The sequence below is a fragment of the Elaeis guineensis genome, chromosome 12, assembly GCF_000442705.2.
Source record: "Elaeis guineensis isolate ETL-2024a chromosome 12, EG11, whole genome shotgun sequence".
In the NCBI taxonomy this organism is placed as follows: Eukaryota; Viridiplantae; Streptophyta; class Magnoliopsida; order Arecales; family Arecaceae; genus Elaeis; species Elaeis guineensis.
In genome coordinates, this window is record NC_026004.2 from 32448992 (window position 1) to 32471863 (window position 22872).

The following is a 22872-nucleotide window of genomic DNA, read 5'->3' on the forward strand; positions in this document are numbered from 1 at the left end:
CTTCTTCAAGTGCTCCACTTTTGACAGTACCTTCTGAATTCAGTCTGAGGTGTAGGCAGCTCCTGAGTCATTCGAATCCCCTCGAAAGTTAAGCCTTCATCCCTCTGAGGTGTTTTTTCTCTGCGGCTTGATCTGTCTGAGGTTCTAGTCCTTTTAGCTGAGCTCCTACTGGAACTCTTTTGAGAATGAACATCGGAGGGGATAAAATCTTGACTCTTTTTTTTTCGAGTGTCCTCCTTAGGCACTCTATATCATCACGAGCTTGGCAGCAGTCTCTCTCAGTGTCAGATCTTTACTTCTCGAGGTTTTCGATCTTCTTTTCAGCCCTCCTTATCTCATCATCTCGACGATCGATCGTCTCTCGGGCTTTATGGAGGGCCTCCTCAGAAAGGTCGACTTCTTTGGTCAGTTCGGCATTAGCCGATTTTTCTTGCTCCAAAAGGTACTTTAGCCAATCTATCTTTTCCTTTGCTATTATAAGCTCCAACACCGAAGCCTCAGAGATGGAGCCGATGAAGCTGGACAAATAATGCCCTATCTATAGAAAATTTGCACAAAGCCTCATGAGATTAAATACAACAAGTTGCAGGAGATCGAAAGAAGAGATCCAGAGATTTCCTACCTGAGCGAGAGACCTTAGGGCGCTAGTCATCAGATGTTGAGCCCTTTGTCCCTCTAGGTACTATTTCTCACTAGGCAAAAGAAAACCTCTCAAAAACTCCGCCGCGGTCTTGAGACCCTCCATTGCAGATGGAGTAGAAGGTGTTGATTGTGAGGGGCTCACTTGGAAAATAGCTGGGGAAAGGCATTGGGTAGGAATCGCCTGCTCCAAAGGACCCGCAGTCTCCGCGGCCACCACCAAAATTTCTTCTAGATGGTCAACCATATCCATCACCTGTGTCTCCTCTACTGGAGTCTCCTTTGTTGGAATCTCCTTTAATAGAGCTTTTATCGCGGCCTCCGGTGATGAATTTACGGACTCAGTAGGTAAAGGGAGATTCTCATTTCCTTAGGCCACAGTAGCTGATTCGATGGTCGGAACATTGATAACACCACCTACTGGGGCCGGAGGACTAACAGATGAGACTCTGGCTTGCCTCCTTCAGGTCGATGCCAGTTTAAGCTTCTGGATTCATTCTGTCTCTAAGAGTTGTGGTGAGAATTTGGAGCGAAGGAGGTTGCAATCATTTTCTCAATGCACTCGAAAAGCAGATTTAAAAAAAAAGAAAAAGAGAAGACAAAGAGCCGCCGCTAGAAAAATTAAATTCTCGAGAAGACCGCCAACTAAGTAGTCCCATCGATCGCGATCATTCGTAACAGTCCTGCTTGTCAGGCTGACATCATTAGTCTTAAATATTGGGGACACATGTGAAAGTGTGAATGTGCACATTCTCAGATTCGAGGTATGACTTTAGAGATATTCTTTTCGTCTGATTCTTAGACTCAAGAGTAGGGGATAGTATTATGGTGGTACCGTGGATACCTCGGATCAGTATGATACTTCATATCAGTGGGCTATGACGACCCAAATACCGAGCTGAGGTATATGGAGCCGAGCTATTTGTATTCAGTCTGATGCACAGCTCATCTGACACGTAAGCTTCCTCTATTTTGGTTAGTCAATTTTCTGGCACATGCAGCAGTTGTCTACCCAAAGTGGATAAGCTCAGATGTAACTGACTCCTCATAATATCACGGGAGTAGATAAAGGCTAGAATATCTCGTCCATAATAGCACGTCCAATAATCCGACAATCTCAGAACTGTACATTCCCATAGTTGTTCAACTATATTCTCTATAAATAACTAAAGCCCCGAGGATTCGGATAAATAATCCATCTTAGCAAATCACTTACTGTTTTTGCTGTTCACTGATTTCTGACTTGAATGTCGAAGGATTCTTGTCAGAGCGAAAACCTCCCATCCGGATTTTGTTTTATAGGTCACTCTAGCATCTCTACGCAAGGCCCAGTCACTTACCTTCTGACCTCAATCAAAACTAGCAGCAACAAAAACCAATTTCAGATGATCTATCAATGTAATGAAAACAAAGAGCAAGAAGATTTGGTAATCAGTTCTTGTAAATATAATCAATTCTATTTTAACTTTGCATAGAATGACAGAAAATATTGGAGACCTGTATTAGGAGCTAGCAGTAATTTAGCTCACTTAATGTTTTTTGAGATTTATCGAAATTCAAATTGATTGTGATTAAGAGCCATGCCTGAAATAGACGGGGTACAGCGGCAAGTTGAACAAGACCTTTTAATTATTGTATGGTGGAACATAATGCCTCCTGAGACCTTCAAACATGATGAGTTTCAGACTTTCGGTATCAAGCCAGTTTAGTTCCTAATTTTGTTAAGCTTCATTCAGCCAAGTCTAGAGCTGAAACAAAAATGAGCCTATTTTGAACGGCTCAAATCCTTTATATTGAGCTGAATTCAAGTTAAGCTTAATTCAAGTTAAGCTTAAATCAAGCTGAAAGAAACTTGAATCAAGCTTGAGGGTGCCAACCTGCTGCTGATTGGCTTGGGTTTTGGTTTTAAGAGGTTGCAAGGGGAGTGGTCCATCTGTGCTATCGAGGAAAAAAGGAAAAAGAATCTCTTATACCGATACAAGAGAACTAAGTCTAATCTCACCATCACTCCAATACTTGACCATATTTCCATTTGTCCTAGCAAAATTACAAGAAAAAATGAAAAGGCTTCCATTCAAGTAATGAATTTGAAGGGTTCTCAGGTTGGAAAACGCCATTTTCACCGAGCCATTTCTCAAGATGCAAAACTTCTGCATCCAATCCCCACAGGATTTTCTCTCTCCCCATCGAAAAAGGTAAAAAGCATATCATATCCCTTTTCTTTACATCGAATCCATCGCCAGATGAACAAATGTTTGGGTCCTTCAACAGGGAAGGTAAAACCAGTAATGTCATTATGCACCAAAACAGTTGAAATATAGTTAACCTTTTGTCGATAAATAAATTTCATTTGAATAACGGATGACCTCAGGCACGGCAGGATATAGCCCCAGATGACCTCAGAGCTGCATGGTGATACTGCAATTTGTGGAGTACCACTTCAGTCAACCTGGAGGTAATTCTGCAATCGATATGCTGTCTTCTGTTTTGGTTGCTTCCTTTATTTCTCGAGCAAGTTTTTCTTGCAGGGAAGAACTGTAAGAACCCAGTCCCCTTTTTTTCCCTCCTCCACAATTTTAAAGCAGAAGCCAAAAAAAACTTGAACCTCGCATGAGGAGGACTCCCGATGGAGTCCGCCTCCTCTCCCCGAGTTCGATCCGGACAGGGAATCTGGAGCTCACCAGATCTCTAGTTTCCGGTTATAACAAGTCATCCCCTTTCTCTAAGCAACTCGCCTCCAATCCTCGATCAACACCGGCGAAAATCCGAGGGAGATTGTTCGATTTCCCGTTGAGATCTCTCGGTTAATTGCTGTTGATTTCCTCGTCGGAGCAAGGTAATCAACTCCCTCTCTCTTACATTCCTATTTCTAGGTCTCTGAATCAACGTCGACAGTCCGATTGTAACCGGCAATCGCCGGATTGTGTCCTTTCCCCTGCTTTTACGTTTTCTCCTCTCCTTTCTTTTTCCACCGGACCGGTTGCCGTCGTTGTGGGCCATTGCTGCTGCTGTGTGCCACCGGGTGGTGCCATTGTTGTGGATACGGTGCCGGAGGCCACTGCCGCCAAAGTTCACTGCCGTGGGATGTGGGCGACCTAAAACTTTCTCTCCCTGTTCTTCTTTCTTTTGTTCTTCTATCGAGCCGGCCGCCATTGCTGGACATGGCTGTACTCAGGCTACCGAGAGTTGGATCCACCGGGTCGTTGCCACCATGAGTCGCTGCCGTCAAGGGCTGCGGCCATGGAAGGTGGTCGACCCAGGAACGAACTTCCCCTGTTCTCTCTCTCCCCCCCCCCTTCTCTCTCCCCCTTATCTCACTTCACTTGCTTTTCTTAATTTCTCTCACCACTTTCTCTCTATAATTTTCTCTCCCTTTATGAATTTCTCTCTCTAATAATCATATAGAATAATAGAGGGTCCAGATGTCTCAAGAAATTTGGATTGACCAATTAATCCTAAGAGGGTCCTGAATCTATTATGTTATGGCCGTTTACCATAATTTTCCACCACCTCGAATCATTTTTGATTTTTATATTTAAACCTGATAATATAGAGATGCAATTATTTACATAGAATGTCGAGCAAAATATCTTAATCTCGAGTTCATAGATCGAAAGATTGATTGATTATTGTGTTTGAGTCTGAGACTAAAAGAAATAAGAAGCTCTTTACATGATCTCATGTATATATGGTTTTTTTGAATTATTCATGATAATTTTTGATTTCACATCGAATTGAATATATGATTTCTTATTATATTTGTACCATGTGTTAACTATTTGGTTGTTGAGAATAAAATAGCAAATATTTGAAATTAAGCAAGAAATATAATATGAAATTATTGATTATTGAATGATGTATTGATTGTGTTAGAGGATTTGGACTAGCTATGATGTGGATTATCGATTACAAGTCGAATCATGATATCTTAGATTGTCATACATAAATCAATCATGATACCCAGGTTTGTCACCATGGGTCGAAGTATGGACTTTCTGGTTAGCCACCATAGGCCAAAGGGCAGATATTTTGATTTGCCAGACGGATCAAAGCACAGTTATTATGGATTGCTATCATGGGCTGAAGCATGGTTTATAGTTTGCCTGTTACGAGTCGAAGCGTGACCATAACTAGTCCAAACTAAAAGAGAACGATTGATTTGGAACATATATATTAATGAAATATAAATAATAAGTTGTATCAACTTATATGTGATATTTATGATGGATTTGTGACAATGCATGATTCGTGATATATATTTATGTAACTATTGAGTTATATTGGATGTCTCACATGAGATTTTATGGCTTATAATTTTTTTTGATATTGCTCATTCATTATTGTTAAATTATATTATTATATTGATATATATGTGATATGATTCTTTTTAGGTTGTAAAGTTCATAATTCTTTTTTTTTTTCAGAGTTACAGCATAGCATTGGTGGATTGGGTGTAAAGTTCAAGTACCATAGTTATTAGTTCATTAATTAGTTCAGTTTCTAATATCGATGGACATTTGAATAATTATAATTGAACAAGTTTATTTGAATATGATGAATTTATTTAGTTAGCATATTTGGTCATTTATTGTTAAATTTTGATTTTACATGATCTTTAGGGCATTGCTCTAGAATTCATATGGCTGTATCATGTGACCGAACCAGATGTTAGGTTCGAGGCATGATAGAAATTGTATCAGATCTTAGATTATGATCACTTGAAACTGTGAGATAAGTGCTTAGGGTATGACATAAGTGATATTGAACTTAGGGTTATAATCACTAAGGATTATGATAGAAGTGATTTATGGGGTTTGGCTTTTGATGGACAATTTGTGTCTTAAGTTATAATTTGAGGAGTTTGACAAATTTATGGTCTTTTGATCGGAAGTTATTTAGTGAATCTAGAAAGTTTGGTGGGTTTAGATCAAAGTGCATAACAAAAGTATGGTGGTTTAAGTCATTTAAATTTGATAAAAACTATTGGTTCTAATTTAAAAGGGTATTATGATAGAAGATTGAATTTTTTTTTTGAGTGAAGAAGGCTATTTATAAGCTCAAGGATAAGATAAGAATTTTGTATCCTTAAGATTTTGGTATTGCGATATGCTTGAGGATGAATTATTTTACAAAGAGAGGAGAATGTAAGAACCCAATCCCTTTTTTCCTCTCGCCTGAATTTAAAGCAGAACCCAAAAAAAAGGACTCTTGAACCTCACATGCTAGGCACATGAGGTGGAAGAGGACTCCTGATGGAGTCTGCCTCCTCTCCTCAATTTCAATCTGGACTAGGAACCTAGAGCTCATCGAAGCTCTAATGTCAAGTTATAAAAGGCCATCCCCTTCCTCTAAGCACCTTGCCTCCAATCCTCGATCAACACCAGTAAAAATTTAAGGGAGATTGTTAGATTTCCCATTGAGATCTCTCAATTAATTGCTGTTGATTTCCTTGCTGGAGCAACATAATCAACTCCCCTCTCTTTTCCATACCTATTTCTAGGTCTCTCAATCAACGTCGATGGTCTGATTATCACTGACAATCTCCAAATTATGTACTTTTCTCTGCTTTTACCTTTTCTTCACTCTGTTTTTCCATCGGACCAATTGTTGTCATTGTGGGCAGTTGTCATTGCTGTCTACTGTTGGGTGGTCACTATTGTCATGGATTCATGATATATATTTATATAACTATTGAGTTATATTGGATGCTTCACATGAGATTTTGTGGCTAATAATTTTTCTTGATACTGCTCATCCATTATTTTTAAATCATATTATATATTGGTATATGTGTGATGGGATTCTTACTGAACTGTAAAATTCACACCTCCAATTCTTTTTTTCCTTTCAGAATCATAGGACGCATAGCATGGTCGGATTGGGTGTGAAGTTTGAGTATGATAGTTATTAGTTCATTAGTTAGTTCAGTTTCTGATATCGATGGACATTTAAATAATTATAATTGAACAAGTTTAATTGATTATGATGAATCTATTTAGTTGGCATATTAGGTCATTTATTATTAAAGTTTGATTTTATTGGAGGTTTTAAAGGTCTTGCATGATCTCTAGGGTATCGCTTTAGGGTTCATACGGCCATGTCACATGACCAAATCAAGTGACGGGTTTGGAGTGTGATAAGAAGAACCAAGAAAGGGTGATTGCCATCGTGTCTCTCCCAGCAATTATGGAGTTCAATATTATGTCTCCAAGGTACTGATCATTGAAATTCTTTGGATCCTTCTTCTTCTCTACCAGGAACCTCGACGAGATATCCTCTTTCTTCACCTAGAATCCAAACAGCCACATACAGCATAGCAAGAGAAAGGGATTATATAAAACTTTCAGCTACAATCATGAAAAATTTGTCTTCCAATTCACAATGTCATTTGTTGCTCAAGCATGGACAATGTTTTTCTATGAATCAGTTTGCATGCAAAGCCATCGATCACTTTGATGTTTTTCTTCAGCTATGCTTCTGATCCAATGCCTAGAAATCTCTTAATTTTCAAAAAATATCCACATAGCGCCATAGGATTAGATCGCTTGAATCATCAAATAATTATTTAAAATAATTTGACAAGTCTCTCCCTCTCTTGCACACTCCCTCACTAATGGAAAAAATGAAGCAGAGCAGCACAAAGATAAGTTTGCCAAAGAAATTGTAGGCCAAGATCCTCACAACCGGCGGAGGCCGAGCCTGTTAATGAGGGAACACCATCACTCATGTAGGCTTCCCATTTGGATACCATTCGCTAATATCTATTAGGTCGATGTCGAGCTTTATTCCTTTCTCTGCTCTATTTTTCCTCTCATTTTTCCCCCACTGACCGATCACCATCATTGCCACCACCATCGCTGGTCTTTTAACCAACGTTCCACTGGATGCCACCTTCCTCCCCTTTCTTCCTTTCCTAAGATAGCCCAATGAGACCTCTATTCTGAGGCTCTCATCCTCTCATCTTCTCTCTCATTTTCTCTCTCTCTTCTTCTTTCTCGCTCTTCTTCACTTGCTTTCTTGATAAAGAGGTCTATCAAGATCATAGGGGGGGGGTGGGGGGAAGAGAGAACAGTTCCCACTTTGGGCACTACAAGACTCTATCATCATGAACCTTTATTTTATTATCATCACTCATCAAATTCTTATTTTATGATTTGATTAGCTGGATTGTCTGATTTAATCAATCTAGCCTATTGGACACCGCCACCTAGCTTACCTTGTTCATTAAACTCTTCCCTCTATATTTCTACAATTGCTTAATAAAAAAAAAAAGAAGAGGTCGAGCAAATGGGTATGACACTATAGTCTACAAATCAAGATTTTTTAGAGAGAATTCTTGGAATTATTTGGATTTTTCTATATACTTGTAAGGTAATTAATGATTTGCCTTTTCCAAAATTCATATAAAATTTGGGCACTAAATGAGTTGTGAGCTGCTTATATGCAATTATGAATTTCATGGATTCATATTCAATGAACAAATTTATGATTCGGAAGTCATGTGGCGGAAGTAATGAAAGCATATTATAGTCCGCGTTTTGTTATAGATTATTATACATTATGAATCTTATATGAAATATGCATATTTTAAGTAGAATATGATATATATTATTCTATAAAAAGCATTAATATGTAATAAATTTGGACTCTTAGCATGACTATGTGATAGACCTTGCCGGGTAGGAGTTATGCTTAAGTACATTGGCTGTTTCGAGACTAATTATTCTGGCCCTCCCAAAAAGTATAAATATATTATTCTAGTCCTATTGGTAGAAAAAGTTTGTTGAATTAAAATTATGATATTCTTCTTTAAAATTGTTCTATGAGTATGAATATGAACATGAACATGATATTTTAAATTATTCTTATGAATATGGACTAGGCATTTGAAAAATTATGGATATTTTATCTTTCATTATTCAAACATATTGACATTTTTAATATACTTAGTATTAATAAGAAAACTTATTTGAATTATTTACTTAAGGTACTCATTACTTACTAGAATTTTGAGCTCATTATTTGGACTTTTCTTTTATTATAATTTCATAGAACAAGTCATTGATGGGTACTTTTACGGACGTATAATTAGAAGCTAGAGCTGGTTGTACAAATGTAGCTTAGAATTAGTAGTGCTTTCTTAGTTTAATACTAGAAACATATTATAGATTCCTTATTTTGATCTATGTTTGAAGAATAGTTGATTTGAGACCCTTATGAGAAAAAATTCTGGACATTTCTTATTAGCTTGGATAGATTAATTATTGGAATTTGGAATTTGAATTTAACTTAATTTTATTCCACTATGCTATTGATGATATCATGATGGGGAAAGTGTTTTATAAGTCTGTGGGGGTTTCCATTTCCCTAGCTGATAATTGGAGCAGGCGTATGACAAAGCACCAAAGATCAACCTACTTGTTTACATTGCATTTTAGCTAATAATGGTATCCAGGATATGTAAAGATTAAACCACGTGCAAGTTCAAGGCAGGATAACGATGAAGTGTCTCTAGCTAAACATCCTACACTATGGTGATAACTCAGAGGCTGAAGTCTTAACACCATGTTGGAAAATAGAGCAAGTAAGTCTGAAGATTGCTCACCACAAGATTCATCACTTCACAAGCCAAGCAAGTAGAGTGTCTGCTATTACAATCTCTTAGATGGCAATCTTTCTAAGATGAAAGATACAAATCATAGATGGACTACTATGATGTGTGGTCATGTTAAAAGATCAATTCTCAACAAGAAAAATCTTGAAGCACTTGGAGAATGGTCATACATATAGAATCCTATCAAAATTTGGTGGGATCACAACCTCTCATATTGCAACCATTCATATACCATATTTTTAAAAGACAATACTAATCACTGCAAGGCACCACAATAGACACTTAGACTATGGTATGGATAGATACTTCAAAGGACCAATTCGAGATTATTTATGAAAAAGAAAATCCCCAAGAGTTTTGTTCCCCCAAAATATAACAATTAAAAGATATATTGCAGCAACTTTATAGCCATGATAAATAGACAGAGAATATTTATAACATAAGAAGGAAAAAAAGAATAGAGAAAAATAAAAAAGAAACAAAGAAAAAGAAAAAGTAAATTTTTTACAAGGGCTCTTAATATAATTAACATTTAATAGATCTCATGTCTGAAAGTGGAATCCACTTCTAAGCACCATATAATTCAGCCACCATCATATATCTACTTAGACTCAATTATCTCATATCCTCATTAAACTCATGATCATCTTAATACTTGATCACCTGCTCTTAGTACCAGCCAACCCAATTAGGAATTATTAGTAGCTTCTAACGAGAGAAGTTTTTGGAACATAATACTTCGAGTACATGCATTTCTATGTGAAGCTTTATCTTTTCATGGAATAACTGGGGCACATCTCCACTGTCCATTACATGATGTTTGATGGTAATTTGACATTTATCCAGTTTCTTCCAATTGCATGGTGAGAGAGAGATGCGAAGAGGCACAATGACATAGTAGAGAGAGGGAGAGAGTTGCATCAAAATCTTGAACTAAGGAATGTAAACCCATCAATTTGTAGTTCTATATCAGGCACTAAAACTTATACTATAGAATACAAAGACCATTTATAAGCCATTTAGAAAATAAGAGTCTTGAGTAAAAACAAAGTGCAAGAGATTTACTATAAGTTTAATTTAGAGTACTTGGTGATTCAATCTCAATACAACCTATGGTATGCAAGAAGGGGGAGGCCTTTATCCATATGAAGGGTGAACATGGTTCTATAAGCAGCAGTCTTTGACTCATCATCAAGTTTGAATTTGAAGAAATGAAGAAGAGCAGCGGCCAAGATCTTCATCTGCCTATATGCAAATTGCTTCCCTAAGCAGATTCGAGGACCCCCCTATCATGCATAGACATCAAACACATATTATATAGATGCAAGCAGGCACCAGCAAGCATATAGTTCCAGATATATATGTAGACGGTTCCTTTTGGTTAGATTAAAATACATGACATGCTACATCTATAAACTTATTGCATTATCAAATCGAAATTTGTAAATTGAAGCCCATCTAAATTGATTATTTATAAACTAAACTTCATATCTGGAATTCTTTTGGTATAGTTGTAAACAAATAGGGCAGCAAAATGTTATAATCTCCATGTTGAAGGGCCCTTTCTTTTGTTCTTGAGTTTTAATTGCCTGGTATACAACAATTAATTTGTCAAGCCAATAGTTTAACTTGGCACCTTTCTCCATGTGGCTCATACTTTGAGTTTTGACTTCAGTTCAGAAAGGTGACACTTTAACACTTTCTCCCCCTTCTGAAATTTGTCGATTGAAATCATGTTCATAGTATCACTGTTTCCAACTATAAGTGACTATAGATATCAAATGTTATGATGTATAAAGTCAATAATTGGTGGAACTCTCCTCTCGAAAATTCCCATCTCGACTCTCTCTCTCTCTCCCCCTTTTTCAAAGAATAGAAAAGGCAATTCAAATAAATATAAATGCAAACAAATTATTATCATGATTAGTTCTCTCTGTAAAATGGTAATTTTCCAAAGCCAAACCAAATCAGAAAGTGAAACTAGGTTGAACAAGGACAGAATGTTGTACATCTGGTCTACAAGTAGCCTAGATAGCCTTAAAGATTATGTGATTGACACAAAAGATTTTGCCACATCCTTTGCAGAAACCACAACAATGTTAATTGTCTTGCAATTTATATAACAACATTATACTAATTACCATGATTTAGAAACAAACAACAAGCTGTTACATCACCAGCAATTTCTGTTATGTAGTATCAAAATTTAGCATCCAACTAATAACTATATTTGCCTCGTGACATCTAATTTGGAGATCTAGGTGATTTGATTGCTCTAGACTATACTTAATATCTGTTTAACAAAATATTGGTTTGCCTATTGGTTGTTTTACTTCTTGGAATAACTCTTGAGCTTGCATGCTAACGTTGCTCACCATTTTCAGAGACAAAAGGACCATATTAGGAATAATATACTAAAAAATTAATTTGTGCTTCTACTAATCTTGCATGAATTAAGTCACATTCATGGGAACTACCGTGATGAGTGCATAGAGGTCTAGATGCCTTGTATGCAACTCCAACTAGAATATACTACATCAATGGATTATAAAGTTTAAAGCATCATTCATCTCTCCTTTACCTCCACTGCATATAATTTCAACTTGCATGTTGGACCACCATATAAGAAACCTGTTTGTTCATCAATTTGCTATGCATGCATAAAATGCTCTCTGTTCCTGTAAAAGGTATTAGTTTCAACATGTCCTATCTGACAAAACCATCATGACACTACATGTATGGCCTCTAATTAATGCCTAATAAATAAAGTTAGGAATTTGCAAATGGGAATCTGACTTCAAAACCTCAAGAGCTAATCGTATTTATCACTGTAGTTATGACTAGCTCATTTGAGACTTATTTGTGATCATGGTCTTTATAGTTTCTATAATTCTTTTTCCATTGTTTCTTTGATAAAGTATTGGGCCATCTATAGTTTCTTTAGTCTTGTAAGTTAAGCTAGAGATATTTCGTTTGTGAACTAAAGTGTATCTCTTCTTTTCTTCTTCTTTCTTAACTTTTTTTTTTCTTTTTTGGAGGAGAGTCATCGAAAAGTGTATCAACAAGTTATGCTCATAATTTTACATGTTTGTAAAGCTTGTGCCTTTAATTGTCTTATGAAGAGGTTCCTCGAAGATTCATCTTTGGAGAATCTTTTATGCTTATCGAAACTGCCAAAACTAGTCTAAACATCTTAACCTATATTGTGTGGCTTCCATAAACAACTTCTATTCTGCATCTTTTTGCAAAGCCGCATTACTTTTTTTTTAGCTATTGAGGAGTAAAGAAAGGAATTTGGTTTTATTCCTCATCTATTGATATACCAAAACAAGATAATCTCCTCTTCAAATCCACCTTGATGAAAAGCAAAGCAAATTAGCATGATGCAAAATTCTTGAAGGATATATATTCACCCTCAGCAGTCAGCTTACTCCTTTTTCAATGAAGGAAAATACCCTATATAAGCAAATCACCAACAAAAAAGAAAAAAATCTCTATACTAGAGTACCTTCAATGACTTCTTTGACAGGTTCAATGATTTCTTGGCTATTAATGTATAGACATACTCTTGCATTAAGAATCCAGGAATTTCTTGGCCAAAGATCCTTCAAATGTGGTCCTGTTGAATTGGCAAGTGATACTAGACTTGTTGTATGTTGAGGTAAAATCCCTTGAATTTTAATTTTCTGAGAACATCATTTAATTGCTTTTCATTAAACCTGTCATGAAAGACATGTTTATATGAAAGAGAAAGTAATTGACTTGTATGAAAACATTGTTCAATTACTTTCCTACCTAAGAAGTAAGTTTTATAAAGTAGGTGAAAATTGTGGATTTCTGATTATTCATCTCTAGGACTCATATATAGTTACATGGTTAGAAAACAGATTATGAATATTACAATTCCTATCTATAAAATGCACCACTAGACTTCAACTACTGCATTCCACAAATTAACAGTCATTTTCTTCTGAGATCCTCAGAAATTTCAGCAAATAGAATGCCCCTATATGCACAGATGCCTTCTACTGCAGATTTCTTTTGAGTAACAGAGATGCTAACACAATGTGCACTTGTAGACTAATAATACCTGCATGCAGAATAAGCTGCATAGCCCTTTCAACCACTATGTCTGAGGGAAAGGTTAGACTGGCTTGTCCAAGCCTCCCTAAGCCTCACATAATTGATTGGTGCTTTTATGCATAACTGCACATGAGGGCAAACTTGTCTCCATAACTAAACATTTACCAAGCAAATCATACTTCCTCTAAAAGCTGACAAATTCCATTCGTTTTATCTTACCCGAAAAGTGAGAAGTTATCCATTTTCTGAGATCAAATGATCTACACAACTATCCTTCTTTTATACTAGGCCACATGACACCTTCCAACAGGGTGATTGAGACTTTTTTTGGCAATTCTCCCTCTCTATCTCTATCTCTCTTCTCCATTCTCATGAAAGGCATTATACAAGAACTAGAAGACCCATTTATTCAAGCTTCTCAGTTCTCTCTTTCAAAACCCTGTATACATCTTCTACCAAGTTAAAAAAAAAAAAAAAAAAAAAAAATCTTGTATACATCAAGACCCTGTGCATAACTGCAATGAAGGGCAAACTTTTACATTGCTAAGTAGCCCAACTTTTATAAGAGTGCTGTTGACTTTCTCCTTTGTCTCTTAAGAAAATGAAAAAAGGAGAAATTTTCCACATACTGAATCAGAAATCCTTCGTTAACTATATACATACCAAAATTTCTAATTGCTGAATTTTAATTTGCTAGAGGTTATCTTTACTCTTTCAAAGAAGTGGTCGTCTTTTACTTTTCTAAAGTGACAATTGTTGACCATCTTCCCCTTCTCTCCCCAGAGAGGTGAAAGTTGGCAAAGCAGTGGAACCCATTGTTTGAAACAAACTTGTTCCCCTTTTTTCACATAAAAAATTAAAACAATAATTCCTCCCATTCTAATGCCTTCAGGGAATCCTAAAAAGTTTCTCCCACTCTCTCTTCTGTGATGCAGAAACAGGTATTCTAACGAGCAGTGTACGGTCAAATATATAAATGATTCTTTCAAAATAAAAGAATATGAGGCATGCAGCTTACATTGAAGGCGATGAATTTAAATGGACTCTCAGGCCTGAAAACTCCATTCTCAAGCCAGCGCTCAGGCCGAAATTCCTCAGCATCTTCACCCCAGAGATAAGTCATCCTTCCCATAGCATAGGTGAGATAGTTTACTGCATCTCCTTTCTTAATTTTGAAACCATCTGGGAGGACATCATCCTCATCTGCAATCTTCACATCCTGTTAACAAAGCAGTAAAAGAACAGACCATACTATTGCTCAATTATAAACTATGAACCAACAAAGGCTCATCAAAACAACTAGGTTTCGATTAATGGGTCAGACCACTGGGACAGCAGGGTAAAGCCGCAACGTCTCAGTGAGTGCAGCATGGAGATAATGCATCCTGTCAATGACTTCTTCACTCAGGCAAGCTGAGAATTCCATGATGTCAGTTCTACCTCCTTCAAATTTTGTAACCTCCCTGATTTCAATGGCAATCTTCTCCTGTACCAGAGGATGCTTGCACAGCATAAAGAAGAACCATGAGAGGGTGTTTGCGGAGGTGTCTTTCCCTGCTATTAGGAAATTGAGGATTATGTCCCTCAGATATCTATCAGTCATGTTCTCCGGATCCTTCTCACTTGCCAATATAAATCTTGATAATATATCTTCTTTGCTTTTCTATACATGCATCCAAGAAGGTACAAAAAAATAGCAAAAATAATTCAGCATTCACCATAAAGTTCCAGGAGGTGTATTAGTTTTCTAAGAGAACAACTGGAATATGCTTACAGCTTCTCGTCCGCTTTGCAGCTGCTCCCTCTTGTGGTAAATCAGCTGGTACACAAAGTCATCAATAACTTTGAGGTTCCTCTTGAGCTGAGCCTCCAATCCAATGTTCAGAAGCCTCTTGATTTCCCAGAATATATCAGCATACCGCCGGAACACAATGGAGTTAGAGTCATCGAAAGCCTTGCTGAAGCGAACCCCGAACTCATTGGAGCCTGAGAGAGTGTCTAGCTCAACACCAAAACCGACTTTAAAGATCGAATCCAGAGTCAATCTCATTAGAAGATCCTGCAATGAAAACCAACAGGATCAATTACCCTGAGAAACATACACGGCCACGTTTCTATTATTTTAATGACAGCAATCAAACCTGCATATCTATCATGGTTGCAGTGTTCACAGCATCTGAGATCTTTCTCACTAGCTTCGCTGCATTTTGTTGGAACACAACACTACTAAAGTCTCTAATAACTTTGGTTGAGAACTCATAGCTTGCAACCTTTCTTTGGTGGCGCCACTTCTTGCCATCCACCACAAAGATTCCATCACCAAAGAGATCCTTCATTATGAGATAATTGTCCTGACCCTGTCAACATGTCATAAATTATGCAGTAGAGTTTTAAGTTATCGAGAAAGAGGATCTCAATCAGAGGCAATATTAGAAGCAAGCACCTTGCTGTATTTGGAGAAGTTGGACTTGAGAATGTGCTCGATGTTAGCAGGATCAGCAGTAAAGATCTCGCTGTGTGAAGGCCCGATCAGCCGACAGGTTTGGTGCCTACGGGCAATATTGGTTTGGAAATCGAAAAGCGTGTTGAAGTAGATGAGCTGATGGAAGACGGTGCCCGCGATGGGGGGTCTGTCAGCCTTCTGGATTGACTCCTTGATATAGAAGATGGAAAAGGAAATGATTGAAGCCACAACATAGAGAATGATCGCTGCAAAGGCTATAGAGAGAAAAGAGAAGGTGATAAAGCCAAGTGTTGCAGTGAACTCCAAGAGTTGAGAAGCCATGGGAGGGGGCATGGCGAAGGATTAGGCAGAAAGTCATTTGCTGATCTAAAAATCTATTAGACTGCTTAGAAACAACACAAAGATCTATGTTGCCTTCATGCCTGACCCTCCTAAGTGCATGACATCAACTTCCAGGCCCATTTTCCCAGATCATCTGTAAATTCCATAGCTGTTGGTATCAACTTCGCCATCGGTTGGACATTGAAGTGTGAATAGGCAAGGGAAAGAGCCAATCCAAATATGGTGCTTGTGTTGTCTGCACATGCTGTTGCATATTCCTAGCTCTATTTGTCTCAACTAACCCTTGACCTGGTCCATAAACATTGACAAATGATACATCCACTTTCAACAAGGACAATGAGAAACTAATGCAACGGTATTGATATTTTCCTAATCTGGTTCATTAATTCCAAAGAACCCTTCGTTCTGTATGAAATATAGAATTACAAATGCCAACAACAATTTTGAGATGTATCTCTGAAAGGCATAGACATTATCAGACTTGTGTCTTTTGCCCATAATTGCAATGTAACATCCCAATATATCTTAGATCATAACAACAAAGGTACAATATGTAAATCTATAAACTGCAGGACAACTTATTTGGCTACTGGGGTCACAATTATTGTTCTATGCACCATCAGACCCCATAGTTAACACTGGAACAGAACAATTAACATGCAAAGGCACAACTTATGATAGATAAGCATGAAATTCAATAACAAGCTTGTTCAAGCTAGGTTCAGCTAACAAAACAAGTCAATCTTGAATATATCATGTCAAGCTTGGTTTGCACTAGAATCTCCATTTCACATAATAAGGGAACCCGAGCAACTTACACTTTGGACTCAATTTCACTAATTTTGATCCCTAAAGAAAATGTGTGCCTTGTAAGGGGCCATATTGGATAGCCTCATCTGAGTCTAAGGTGTTATAGATCCCTGCACACAGCACTTAAACCTTGGTTTAAGATTAATCATTAGGATGCATTTCAGTGCAAACCTAGGCCACATATTTCTGATATTAAAAATTAAATGCTAATTTGGGTCCCTAGAGAAAGATTCTAAACATGCGGAGGTAGGTAAACATATATGTGGCTGTGGTTCACATTTAAGGGTCATTTAATTTGAGTCATTAGAAATCCAGAATTTCTTGTTCAAGGGTGCAAATTTTCAAAAAAGATTAGATGCAATATCATTTCTCGAGCTAGTGAACATAGATTTTCCAAAATTATATGCTCAGTGCTATTATGGTGCAACCATGATGCCCAACAAATGCAATCTAAAAAGAGTTAGCTATGTCTTTTCCAACCTACAATCATTTTATGAATTATCTACCTTGGCAAAGCATGAAATAATTTTATAAGTATATGTTGAAGCACACAACGAGTAGAATATTAAACAATAGACATCTAAGCCTAACTAAATTTGCTATTATTATTTACATGCACTGCACATGCATTACATTGGTATATCGGTACCTATATTATGATGGAATCTAAGAATATATAGAAAAGATTTTCTAGTTTTCATGAGACCAAAATTAAGCTACTAGATCCATTGATCACAGAGCTAAACCTTTTTTTTGCCAGTGTTGGTGATGTTCATCTGAAAAGTTCACAATACTCCAAACCCTTCACATTATAGCAGTTGGTGCATCTTAATTACATGGAAGTATCATTTGAATGAGCCATTGGTTCTCTGTGGTCGGCGAAAACATGGAGTCCTTGATGGATTCTAAGAGTTATTGTGCTTTTATAGTTGACATCCTTGCTCTCTTCACTCAGCTTAAATACGAAGGAGCGGATGAGGACTGCTGCGAATATCTTGATCTGTCTGTATGCAAATTCCTTTCCCAAACAAATCTGTGGGCCAGCCTGCAAATGAAAGTCTGACAGGTTATTTCTAAGATGAAAATAAGACTGGTAATAAACCAATTTCAGATGATCTATCAATGTAATGTAAACAAAGGGCAAGAAGATTTGGTAATCAGTTCTTCTTGTAAATATAATCAATTCTATTTTTAACTTTGCATAGAATGACCGAAAATATTGGATACCTGTATTAGGAGCTAACAGCAAATTAACTCAATGTTTTTTTTATCAAAATACAAATTGATTGTGTTTAAGAACCATTCCTGAAATAGACAGAGTATAGCAACAAGGAGTTGAACAAGAGCTTTTAAGTGTTGTGTCATGAAACTTAATGCCTCCTGAGACTTTCGAACCTGAGTTTCAGACTTTCGGTACCAAGCCAGTTTAGTTCCTATTTTCTTAAGCTTCATTCAGCCGAGTGTTGATCTGAAACAAAAATGAGCCTATTTTGACCGGCTCGAATCCTTTATATTGAGCTGAATTCAAGTCAAGCTTAAATCAAGCTGAAAGAAACTTGAATGCTTGAGGGTGCCAACCTGCTGCTGATCTAATATGGCTAGTAAGGTATGCACTCTTCCAGGGAAGGTCTTCGGCACTACAGAGTTTCCTGCCAAGATTTGGAGGTTATCTCAGGCTCCTTGTAAGAGGTAGTAAGGGGAGTGTTCCATCTGTGCTACCAAGAAAAAAAAAGGAAAAGGAATCTCTTATACCGATACAAGAGAAATGGCTTTAATCCCACCATCACTCCAAATACTTAACCATGCTTCCATTTGTCCTAGCAAAATTACAAGAAAAAAAGCAAAAGCCCAATTCAAGTAATGAAGTATTACCTGAAAGGCAATGAATTTGAAGGGTTCTCAGGTTGGAAAACGCCATTTTCATCCAGCCATCTATCCGGACGCAAAACTTCTGCATCCACTCCCCACAGGATTTTTATTCTCCTCATTGAATAAGGTAGAAAGCATACAACATCCCCTTTCTTTACGTCGAATCCACCTGGCAGAATGTCATCAGAGCAACAAATGTTTGGGTCCTTCAACATGGAAGGTAAAACCAATTATGTCATTACACACCAAAACAATTCAAATATAGTTAACTTTTTGTCGATAAGTTAATTTCATTTGAATAACAGATGACCTCAGGAACAGCAGGATATAGCCTCAGTGTCTCAGTCAGAGCTGCAGGGAGATACTGCATCTTGTCAAGTGCCTCTTCAGTCACCCTGGAGGTAAATTCTGCAATCGATATGCTGTCTTTTGTTTTGGTTGCTTCCTTTATTTCTCGAGCAAGCTTTTCTTGTAGAGAAGGATGCTTGCAAAGCATGTAGAAGAACCAAGAAAGAGTGACTGCCATAGTGTCTCTCCCAGCAATTATGGAGTTCAATATTAATTCTTCGGATCCTTCTTCTTCTTTACCAGAAACCTTGACAAGATATCCTCTTTCTTCATCTAGAATCCAAACAGCCACATACAGCTTAGCAAGAGAAAGGGAATATATGAAACTTTCAGCCACAAACATGAAAAATTTATCTTCCAACTCACAATGTCATTTTGTTGCTCAGGTACGGACGGTGCTTTTCTGTGTGTTATAGCCCAAAACCAAGTCAGCCCACTAAAGCCAAAAAAAAAAAAAAAAAAAAAAAAAAAAAAAAAAAAAAAAACAGAGGAGGAGCCTTCTTTTCCGGCGAAAACCTAAGCAAATCGGGAATCCTAGGACCCCTCGGAGTCCTAGGACTCTCTATAAGAAGACCCCATCTCCTTTGAGACCGAACATCGGCCTCCTCCCTCTCTCTTTCTCTCCAATTTTCCCGAAGTAGAGCCACGGACACCGTTTTGATTCTCGTCGTGATTGCCCGCCGACGAGGTCACCGGAGGCCGAGGTGAGTCTCCTTCTTCTTCCTCTCTTTCTTCTCCTTCCTCCCATGCTCTTGTGCTCGGTTGCCGGCGACGAGAGTCGCCGATTTTCGGTCGAAAAAAAAAATTCTGTTTTTGATCTCTTTCCCGTGAATTTTTCGGCACCGGCGATCGAAATTGATCGCCGGCCACGCTCCTCCGTAACCGGGGGAGTGGCCCCTCTCTGCCGCCGGCCTCCGCCGCGGCGGCCGTGGCCCGAACGGCCGATTAAGGCCGGAGAACCACCGTCCCCTGTTCCGGCGCGGGAAGAGCCGAGAAGAAGAAGAAGAAGAAAAAAAAGAAAAGAAAAGAAAAAAGAAGAAAAGAAAAGAAAAGAAAAAGAAGAAAAAGAAGAAAAGAAAAGAAAAGAAAAAGAAGAAAAAAAAAGAGAAAAAGAAAAGAAAAGAAAAGAAAAGAAAAAAATAAAAATAAATATAATAATAATAATAATAACAATATATATATATATATATAAATACTTATATATATATATATAAATAAATAAATAAATAAAAATGATGAGAGAGAGAGTTTCTCTCTCTTCTCTCTCTTCTTTCAGTCTGAACCCTGACTTTCTCTCTCTGAAATTGGACCTTCTCTCTCTACTTTCTCTCTCTAGAATTTTCTCTCTCTAGGTTGTTTCTCTCTCTTGATGAATTTTTCTCTCTCTAAAGTTATTCCTCTAGGATTAGCGAAGTGTAAGGCTTCATCTGATGATTTTGATCAAGTTTAGGGAAGAGTCTGATTTTAAGTGAGGTTTTGATTTTGGGATTTGTTAGATTTAATTTTGAATTAAAATTAATGTAAAAATATAATTTTGGATAATAGGCACGGAAGAATCTCCTAGAAGTTAGTCGATTTGTTCATTCAGTGCTCTGAGAAAGGTAAGTAATGAATCATCTTCTCGAGATATTTCATATTTATTCTGAAAATAAATAATTATTCTCTGAAATTATGCATGATTTATGAAATTATGTTTTGAAAGAAAAGTGCTTTTGAAATATTATGGTACGTCGATTTATGCACATGTTCAGTGAAAAATTATGATATATTATGATACAAAGTATTTTGATATAGATCGGATTTATGCTCTCAGCCTAACTATGTTTCAGTGGGCCCCGCCAATGGGGATTATACGTTGGTACTCAGTGGACCCTACTAGTGGGGGTTGTGCGCTGGTGTTTGTGGACCCTGCCAGTGGGGGTTGTGCACTGGTATTTGTGGACCCTGCCAGTGGAGGTTGTGCGCTGGTATTCTGTGGACCCGTCAATGGGGGTTAAACGTTGGTCATAGTCGAGGCTGTTGAGTTACGAGTGTTTTGAATCGAATCAGATTTATGATTATATTATATGTGAATATTTGAAAATATTTGATTTGTATTAATCAGCATGAAATATACTCTTATGTTTATTTGCAGTATTATTCTTGAAAATTATATAATATCTGAAATATCTGGTAGAGATACTTGTTACTTACAGGGCTGTCTAGCTCATTACCTTTCTTTCTATTTTTCAGATTCAGATAATTAATTTCGAGCGTGGGAAGAAATATTGGGATAGAGCTTTTAGAGGCGAGATTTAGCATTGTCAACTTCATTGAACTTAGATTTATTGTTTTAGTAAAATTTTATTGGATGTAAGACATTTGATTTAATTACTTGAATTATAGTTGAATAATAATTATTTGAATTTATTCCGCTGCGATGCATTGATATCGTGATGAGATGCCTTGCATGCTTATGGAGAGAGTTCTTCATGAGTATGCGGCGGTTGCCGCGACTCTCGATTCACAATCTCGGATCGGGGGCATGACACTGTGAATCAGTTGTATGCAAAGCCATCGATCACTCTGATGTTTTTCTTCAGCTGTGCTTATGATCTGTCAGGTTCACTCGGTCAACAGAGCAGGGAGAGTCCCGCTGCCCACGAATGTGATGGGGGCGGTTATGGAAACCCCCCCTCCCACATGTTGGATTTTTTCCACGAATATGGTGGGGGTGGTTATGGAAACCCCCCTTACATGCGGGATTTTTTTTTTGATCCTCTTCCTCTCGTTCTGTTGGAAATTAATGAGAGAGAATCAGAAAAATAGAGAGATTGAGAGCTTTTCTTTTGATATACTATTGATTCTCACATAGTAGAAATTTCTCACCTCCGCCCATGGACGTAGGAGTATCGTTTTGATCTCCAAACCATGTAAATCTGTGTGTTCTTCTTTTTTGTATTGGAGGTGTGATTTGAATCGAAAATTTAGTGCAGGGGCAAAATGATAATTTTAAAACTTTTTCAAAATTACTATTTTATAGTGAAATTATTAATTAATCTCATTAATTAATACTAATTAACCCTACACTAGGATCTAAATATGATACAACAGCATGCATTTAAATTTGAAATTCAAATTTGAATCAGTAAACGTTTTACAGTACTGTGTTCAGAACACATCACCTTTTTGCGGATAGTCGATCACCGCAATCTGATCACCGTTGGGGGGCTCTGATCGTCACGTCGTAGTCACACAAATGTCTGGCCTCTGCGGATCGTCCACACGAAGCTCCCATCTGATCAGCTCCTCACGAATGCTAGTTGGTGATTTCACCCTTTTGATGGCAGATGTTGATCGAACTCCTTCGATCGATGTGTGCCAACTTCTCGGATGCTCTGGATCGTCTGCACAGTTGCTTGAGAGGCTGATGGATCTCTTCCTGAAATTTGATGGACTCACGACACTCGTGGCGCACCAATCTCACTTCCCGAACCCTAGGTAGAAACCCTAGGGTACACACCAAAAACCCTGCGCCCAATTTTCTCTCTTTTCTTTCTTTTTCTCTCGGAAGGTTTTGGACCTTCACCTTGCACAGAAGCCTTCCTCACACCCCAAAGTTTCTCTCCTAAAATTTCTACGCACGTCCCACCTTTCTCCTCTTTTTAAAACAACTTCGAACGTGTCTTATCCGCGTGAGAGGATAAAGACAAGAGGTTACACA

General features: G+C 37.5%; 2 protein-coding genes and 1 long non-coding RNA gene across 5 annotated transcripts; 1 reads left to right on the plus strand and 2 right to left on the minus strand.

Annotated features, from left to right (window-relative positions):
- The first annotated feature begins 2955 nt into the window (after positions 1-2955).
- Positions 2956-16515, plus strand: LOC140852958 (uncharacterized). The gene is made up of 3 exons (XR_012136017.1): positions 2956-3094; positions 3168-3475; positions 14272-16515. It is a non-coding gene; the product is annotated as an uncharacterized lncRNA (long non-coding RNA).
- On the minus strand, positions 10237-16133 carry LOC105054697 (cytochrome P450 704C1). Its single transcript, XM_010936268.4, has 6 exons — positions 15780-16133; positions 15478-15693; positions 15111-15395; positions 14661-14999; positions 14355-14555; positions 10237-10539 (listed from the first exon to the last, which is right to left on the minus strand). The coding sequence occupies exons 1-6, from the start codon at positions 16131-16133 to the stop codon at positions 10354-10356; spliced, it is 1581 nt and encodes a 526-aa protein (XP_010934570.1). The 3' UTR covers positions 10237-10353.
- A 1415-nt stretch (positions 16516-17930) lies between the features above and the next one.
- Positions 17931-19577, minus strand: LOC140852957 (cytochrome P450 704C1-like). Of its 3 annotated transcripts, none has more exons than XM_073247068.1 (5): positions 19536-19577; positions 19132-19442; positions 18825-19027; positions 18531-18662; positions 17931-17997 (listed from the first exon to the last, which is right to left on the minus strand). In XM_073247068.1, the coding sequence occupies exons 2-4, from the start codon at positions 19345-19347 to the stop codon at positions 18590-18592; spliced, it is 492 nt and encodes a 163-aa protein (XP_073103169.1). In that variant the 5' UTR covers positions 19348-19442; positions 19536-19577; the 3' UTR covers positions 17931-17997; positions 18531-18589. The 3 variants fall into 3 exon arrangements, with proteins under 3 accessions (XP_073103169.1, XP_073103171.1, XP_073103170.1); XM_073247070.1 differs by lacking the exon at positions 17931-17997 and adding an exon at positions 18355-18420; XM_073247069.1 differs by lacking the exon at positions 17931-17997 and adding an exon at positions 18360-18437.
- Between the last annotated feature and the right edge of the window lie 3295 nt (positions 19578-22872).